Genomic DNA, 7500 nt, shown 5'->3' with positions numbered 1-7500 from the left:
TTAACATGTAAATCCCCATCACATTGTCATTAACTTGTGTTTCCTTCTAATGGTGAGAGTGAATCAGGTCTAATCACCACACTACAGCATATCTTCATGGCTTCTAGGGAAGGCCCAGATCTATTTACTGTATGTTTTAACCATATATTTGACAGTGCATCTACACACTTTATCAAGTAATCAATGAACTGGACCATGGATCTCCATACCGTTATCATCAGTCCATAGAGCGGACAGTAGATGTACACACTGAATCCACAGACTGGATGCGGATCTACAAACTGTATCCTACATCCATGGATTGAATAGATCTTCACACGATATAACAGGAATTGAATGAATCTGAAATATCCAGGGAATTAATGGAACAAGATCCATAACAAAATCAGTCCTACATACTGTAACATGTCTCCATGGATTAGACAGAAGATCTACACACTTTGTAGTGTATTTATGGATTGAACAGAGGATCTGCATACTGTGTTCCATATTCAAGGGTTGGACAATGGATCTAATAACTATATCTATTGGATTGGACGGATCTACATCCATGGAGTGGTTGGCTCCACATACTCTAACATGTATCTCCATGGGTTGGACAAATCTACACTCATCAGTATATGTCCATGTAGCTCAAGAGTGTGTGTGCATTTGAGTGTATCACGTGATCAACCAGATTATCAGATGTTATACATCACTGGTCACAATGCGCTTTCTTGTGCTGTTTTAGCTTTCAAATGATGCCACCCTGCTGGCTAGGCAAGCAGGCCAACATTCCCTCTGATCGGAAAGCTAGTCCATCAGAGGGTGACCCATTTACAGCTGAGTGGACTGGGGCAGCATGAAACAAAGTGTTTCACTCAAGAACACACCACCCAGTCCAGGAATTGAACCCACAATCTAATAAGTACAACACCCTAACCACTAAGCCATATACTTTCATACACTCAGTCAAAAGAATGACAGCATATCCCCGATACAAGGCAGTAAATCTCAAACTAACACAATTTTACATTCTATTTGGTTTCCATGACAATACATGCCATCATAACGCTAATGTCTGTCTGTTTGTCAGTCTTCCTCTCTCTAAACTGTTTTATTGTTGTATCCATTAAGTCCATACAAGTGAGGTTGTAAAGGTCAAACAAATTTAGTTGGCCTGTTTAGCCCCAGGTCAGTCCGGATCGGGCAGACTTAGAGAAAGTATTCCAACCATGACCAGCTTGTCTTTTATATTTAAATTAGTGTCTTTGTCTTTTTTTGTTTGAAGATGGCAAGGAGTGGTTCGAGGGAGATTTCGATGTTGTTCCTAGTTGGTCAAATGACTGTGTGCGGTGGTGGTGGTGGTGGTGGTGACATCCTCTTGTGCTACCCTTACTAGTCAACACTCTCCTCTGTGTATGTGTGTGTGTGTAGGTGAAGCATACTCTTTTTTGTGTATGTGAGAGTGTAAGGCATGTTCCCTTGTGTGAGTGTGAAGCAGAGGGAAGTTTGGCTGTTATTTCTAGTCAGTAAACGACTGTGTGTGGCAGTGGTACAAATCAGTGATAATACAATATAAATTCATTGTTATGATACAAAAGAAATACAATGCAATAATAATAATAATAATAATAATAATAATAATAATAATAATAATAATAATAATAATGAAGACATTGTTATACAACTTTGCAATAATGAAAATAAGTTGATGCAAAACTTTTGGGTGAAGGGGCAATCAAATTTTATTTTACTTTTTGTTTTTACACTACATTGGTGAACTCAGACAAACAATAATGGCATGCTGGTAGTGATAGTAGCAGCAGTGTTGGTGGTAATGGCTGTGGTAGTGGTGGGAGGAGAGGTGATAAAGGTAAGGTAAGGATTAGGGAACAACACAAAGAACCCAGATTCTCCTTGAAGTATATCTTATCTAAAATATCAAAGATATTTATGGGGTGTACAAAAAGGAAAATGGAAAAACCCCAAAACAGACAGTGATTTAAATTCTTACCAATCCTCAGAAAGACTGAAAAAAGGAAGATTTCACAAACAAATGAAAGTGGAAATTAAAACAGGTTTATTTTAATGATATTTTCTCTCTCCACCCACCTCATTTTTTGTTTTTGTGTCTATCTTTATCTGTTTTCTATGAGTTTTCCTTCTCAGATAACATATAAAGTACACAAAGAAAAACAGCAAAATTCCCATGATTTACAATACATTAGGAAGTGTTAAAGTGGATAATTATTACTGTTACTACAATCATTATTATTGAAGGCAGCAAGCTGGTAGGAGTGTTAGCATGCTGGACGAAAAGTTAAGCAGTATTTCGCCTGTCCCTATGTTCTGAGTTCAAATTCTCTAGAGGTCGACTTTGCCTTTCATCCTTTCGGGGTCGATAAATTAAGTACCAGTAACATTCCGAGTTCAAACCCTAGCAGGTTTGACTTTATCTTCCACCCTTTCAAAGACAATCAGATGAAGTACCAGTCGCATACTGGGGGTGAACGTAATCAACTTACCCCTCTGCCAAAATTGCTGGCCTTGTGTCGAAATTTGAAATCATTATTATAATTAGTATATTTTACATTCTGGGTTCGAATTCTGCTGAGGTCAAAGTCAAATTTGCTTTTCATGCTTTCAGGGGGTCGATGAAATAAGTACCAGACATATACTTGGGTCAATGTAATCAACTAGCCCCCCCCCTTCCCCCAATTTCAGGCCTTGTGCCAAAATTAGAAAGGAATGTAATTTATTGTTTATTTTCATTATATTAAACCTATTTACATGCAAAACCCCCACAACACACATACACACATTCTTTGTTTTGTCTTGTACCATCCATAACGCTTTCCTTAATGTAAACCATTTGTGATCAATAAAGAAATCATTATTATTATTATTATTATTATTGTTATTATGTTTTGTTTACCTGCCCCAGTGGTATTTTAGCTTTTATGAACTTGGCCACTTGATAAAAATATAGATAAAAAAAAATATATATATACATAAGTATTCAACTGAAATAAGTATATAATAATAATAATAATAATAATAATAATAATAATAAAGAGCACTCAGAGAGCGCAAACCTCCGCCAAGGCAACACCAATGTCCTCCCAATGATTTAAAAATCTTCTCTGATTTCTAAAATGAGAATATCAGAAATAAACTCAACTGCTCTCACAAATGAGAATACTGAAAATGAACCACTTGGAAAACAGATACAGGGGTGGTGATGAGAAGGGCATCCAGTCATAGAAAAATCTGCCTCCTCAACAAATTATGTCCAACCCATGCCAGCATGGAAAAGTGGATGCAAAACCTTGATGATTTCTGTGGTGCCAATTTACAATAAAAAAAAAAAAAATGGAAACCATGGAAACATGTTCCAGAAAAGCTTCCCAATTTTACTAATGACCTTCGCAACAAAAACACCACCACCACCACACACTTCCACCAACACCCATCCCACCTCCACCAACATCCTTCCACAACTCCAACACCACCATCACCCCCCCACTTCTATTCAGTTCCAAAATTTTTCCTTCCATCCCAGCTGTCACAACCTCTAAACCAAGCTTAATTTATTTGTGATGATGATGATGATGATGATGGTTGTGATGGCAATGACGGTGGTGATGATGATGGTGACGACAGTGGTAGTGGTGATGATGGAGGTGGTTGTGAAGGTGGTGGTGATGCTGATGGCAGTAACGAAAGTAGAAATGATGAAGGTGGTGGTGATGTAGCAGTGATGATGGTGAAGCAGATAATGATGGTGGTGATGATGATGATGATGAAAGAAACCGCTATTTTTTTAAGACTCCCTCTTCAGCAAACCATCCCACCACCACCACCACCACCACCACCACCACCACCACTATCCTACAATCCGGAAGTACATCCAGGACATACCCTAACAAGGTAAACCAGGCAGTAGTAACTACCACTTCATTAGTGAGTGGCTTGTATCATGGTGGTGGTGATTGGTCGTTGTGGTGTTGGCGGTAGTGGTGATCGTTGCTGTGGTGCTGGTGGTAGTGGCAGCGGTTGTGAATGAATAGCGGAACGAGAAGTGTACCTGCATTGGTGAGGGGGGTAACGAGATATTAAGAGAAAGGAAAGCAAAAGAATAGCACCGAGGTGTGATGGTGGTGGAGATGGTGGTGGTGGTGGAGATGGTGGTGGAGATGGTGGTGGTGGTGGAGATGGTGGTGGTGGTGGAGATGGTGGTGGTGGTGGAGGTGGAGATGAGGATCATAGTGGCAGTGGTGATGATAATGGGCAATGGTGGTATGATGATGATGATGATGATGATGATGATGATGGTGGTGGTGGTGGTGTGAACAATAAAGGGCAATGGTATTATGTAGTGATGATGATGATGATGATGATGCAGAAATAATGAGATAAGGTTGGAAGTAAACCTGTTAATTAGAATAATTCAGTACAGGAGGTGGGGAGGGGAGGAGAGGAAGGACAGAAAACTGGCGGGGGGGGGGGGAGAAAGAGTTCCTCCTCCAAGAAACAGTTAAAAGGTTAATTGGTGTGGATGTTGCTGATATTGTGGATGATGATGATGATGACAACGATGTTGATGATGATGTTGATGTGGCTGTTGCTGGTGTAGTTTTTATTGTTTTATTTGTTTGCTCCATCTATTTACATGTCTGCATATTTATTTATATACTAATTGCTTAATTGGATCTAAGAGGTTTAATAAACTGCAAGTCCCTGACACTAGAAAAGGGTCACAAGTTCAAATCCTGCCTGAGTCTCCCGGAGGGCTCCAGACATTACAGGGGCTACATTAACATCAATTACATCAGTCGACCAATTTGTAAAACCAATCCCACCACCACCATCACTTATTAGAAAGAGGAGCCAAATAGGGGTAGCTTTGTGGTAAGAAGTTTGCTTCCCAACCACATGGTTCCTGGTTCAGTCCCACTGCATGGCACCTTGGACAAATGTCTTCCACAGTTTTTTGTGGACCAAAGTTTCTGGTGGACCAAAGCCTTGTGAGCGGATTTGGTAGATGGAAACTGAAAGAACCAAGTCACATGTGTGTGTGTGTGTGTGTGTGTGTGTGTGTGTGTGTGTTTGTATCTACATGTCTTTGTGTCTATGTTTATTCCCCACCACCACTTCACAATCACTGATGTCGTGTTTATGTCCCTATAACTTAGCAGTTTGGCAAAGGAGACCAATAAAGTACCAGGCTCAGAAAAAAAAAGAAAAAGTAATGGGGTCAATTTATTTGACTAAAATTCCTCAAGGTAGTGCCCCAGCATGGCCACAAGTTTAATGACAAACAAGTAAAAGATAAGAAAAAAAAAATTCAACCTGAAATCACACCCTGTCATCTTAAAAAAAAGAAAAGAACGACACACTGGAGGATAATGGTCCTAGATACATTGTGCCAGAATAAAACTGCAAATGCAATCCTGACCCATGGCTAAACGTAGGAGTCCCTGTGCTCAAGCTGCTAGATACAGCAGCCAAATCTTCCTGTTTACATGTACTTCCTATGTACAAGCCTGTGGTCTCTATTTTAAAGAAAGTTTGCTGCTGCTGCTGTTACTACTATAACCACCATGACCACCACCAAAACACTGAGCAGGTTGTGGGGCTGATTTATAATCCTTTATCTAGTTTGGTTGGTCCTTATTAGGGAGTCTGTTAAGGGAGTTTAAGCTGCTACACTGAGCAAGTCAATCAACTACATAGAAGCTCTCTTGAGGGAGAATCCACTGATATATTGTACGGGTCAATTAATTTACATTGAAATCACATCACCCAAATGATGATGATGATGAGTGATGATGAGTGATGATGCAGATAATTGTGGTGACGAAGGCAGTGATGAGGTTGGTGATGAATGATGATGGCGGTTGGGTAGTGGTGGCAGTGGGTGGAAATTGGCAGAGCTAGAGGTGGTGGGGCAGGGTGGAGATGATGATGATGATTATAGTAATGATGACAACATAATAGTAAGAATGATGATGACAATGATGATGATAATGATTGGTAGTGGTAATGATGACAGCAACTATAAAGCTGAATTTTAATTAGTAAGCTAATTTGTGAGACTCAGTGGGTGGTAATGGTGGTGGCGAGGGTAGGGCTAGTGGCACTGCCTGTGGGGGGGGGGGGGGTCTCTGTGTTGTTTTTATTTGGTTTCAACTCTTGTATTTAATTAGGAACCAAAACACATGGTGTGCCTCATTCCAGAGAATGCCAAGAGTCAGAATTTCATTGAGAATTTTTTCAACCGAGGAACGGTGCCAGCTAATAAAACCTGTCAATTAGTAATTCAGGTATTATATACAGTTATCTTCACCATCACCATCGTCACTTAACATCTGCCTTGGGCATGCCTCACAGCAGCTTGCTACTTGTCACGGCCCTTGGTCATCTGGCACACACACACACAAAGCACCAGTTAAACTCTGATGTTGCATAGTTATGTATTTTAACTTTTATTTTCATAGATGGATGCTTGGTCCAAATCTTTTTACTTTACAGCAGGAATTAGGAGCTCTTTATCTACAAATGTGAGGCTCCTATCTCCAATCCTGTGGGGGCCCTATCTACAAACCCATGTTACCTATCCACAAGCCCTTTGGCTCCTATTTACATGTAATCTATTTACAGATATGCTGCCCCTATTTAAACTTGTGTCCTCTATTCACAAACCTATGGCTCCTATTTTACAGACAGTTTGTTGTGGAAATGTTTACCACCCCTGCCACAATGGACTCTGCACATGGAGGCTGATGTTTATTTTACAACAATCGTGTAATGTCAAGACTAAGAGATGCAAAAACTAACACAAACGAGAGAGAGAGAGAGAGAGAGAGTGTGTGTGTGTGTGCAGATATGGATATATATATACACACATATATATATTGTGTGTGTGTGTGTGTAACTTAATTTAGGTGTTTTATTTTTTTCCTCCTTGTTTTCCCTTTCTCAATCTGCTTTCTTTCTTTACTCCTTTTTATAGAAGGGCATAGGTTCGAAATGTCAAAAACTCTTCAATTTTTCCTGAGTGTCAAACTAATAAACCTTTTTTTTTTTTTTTGTGGTTCCCTGACCTGTCTGTCTTTTGCTTTTTGTACAATTTTGAACTATACCCCTGCCCAACATACATAACTTTCTTTCCATTTCCATTCTAAGGGTCCGGTAGGGCTGTGGCTACAGCAGAAAATACTTGTTGAAGGTGCCGTGCAATGGGATAGAACTCAAAACCATGTGGCTGGAAAGCAAACTAAGCGTAAGTTATGTTTCTCAGTATTGACAACACGATATCTGACTTATACATATTTGAATCCTGACACAGATTTTTATGTACATACGCTTGAAATAGGAATGGGATATTTAAATCAATATTTATAAGAGAGATCACAATTTATCTAAACATTTAGCAACTCACATAGTGCCTACTTGATTGCTTGATATCTGGCACACCCGTTGCTGTGGTGCTTACAATGCCCTTAAGGGACATGG

At 39.7% G+C, this 7500-nt stretch overlaps 1 protein-coding gene across 10 annotated transcripts in view; it reads right to left on the bottom strand.

Annotated features, from left to right (window-relative positions):
• LOC106877785 (multivesicular body subunit 12B) overlaps window positions 1–7500 on the bottom strand; it is a 91608-nt gene that overhangs the window by 14508 nt on the left and 69600 nt on the right. For 3 of the 10 annotated variants that reach the window (XM_089339171.1, XM_089339174.1, XM_089339175.1), the window contains one exon: window positions 2918–2955. The exons of the other annotated variants lie outside the window; for them this stretch is intronic. In XM_089339171.1, the coding sequence (XP_089195297.1) occupies window positions 2918–2955 (38 nt within the window). The remainder of the gene's footprint in view (window positions 1–2917; window positions 2956–7500) is intronic. 10 annotated transcript variants of the gene reach the window in all.

This window comes from Octopus bimaculoides, chromosome 21 (genome assembly GCF_046866305.1).
Source record: "Octopus bimaculoides isolate indiv1 chromosome 21, ASM4686630v1, whole genome shotgun sequence".
NCBI lineage: Eukaryota > Metazoa > Mollusca > Cephalopoda > Octopoda > Octopodidae > Octopus > Octopus bimaculoides.
The sequence above is the reverse complement of the archived record's forward strand: the minus strand, read 5'-3'. Positions and strand labels throughout refer to the sequence as shown.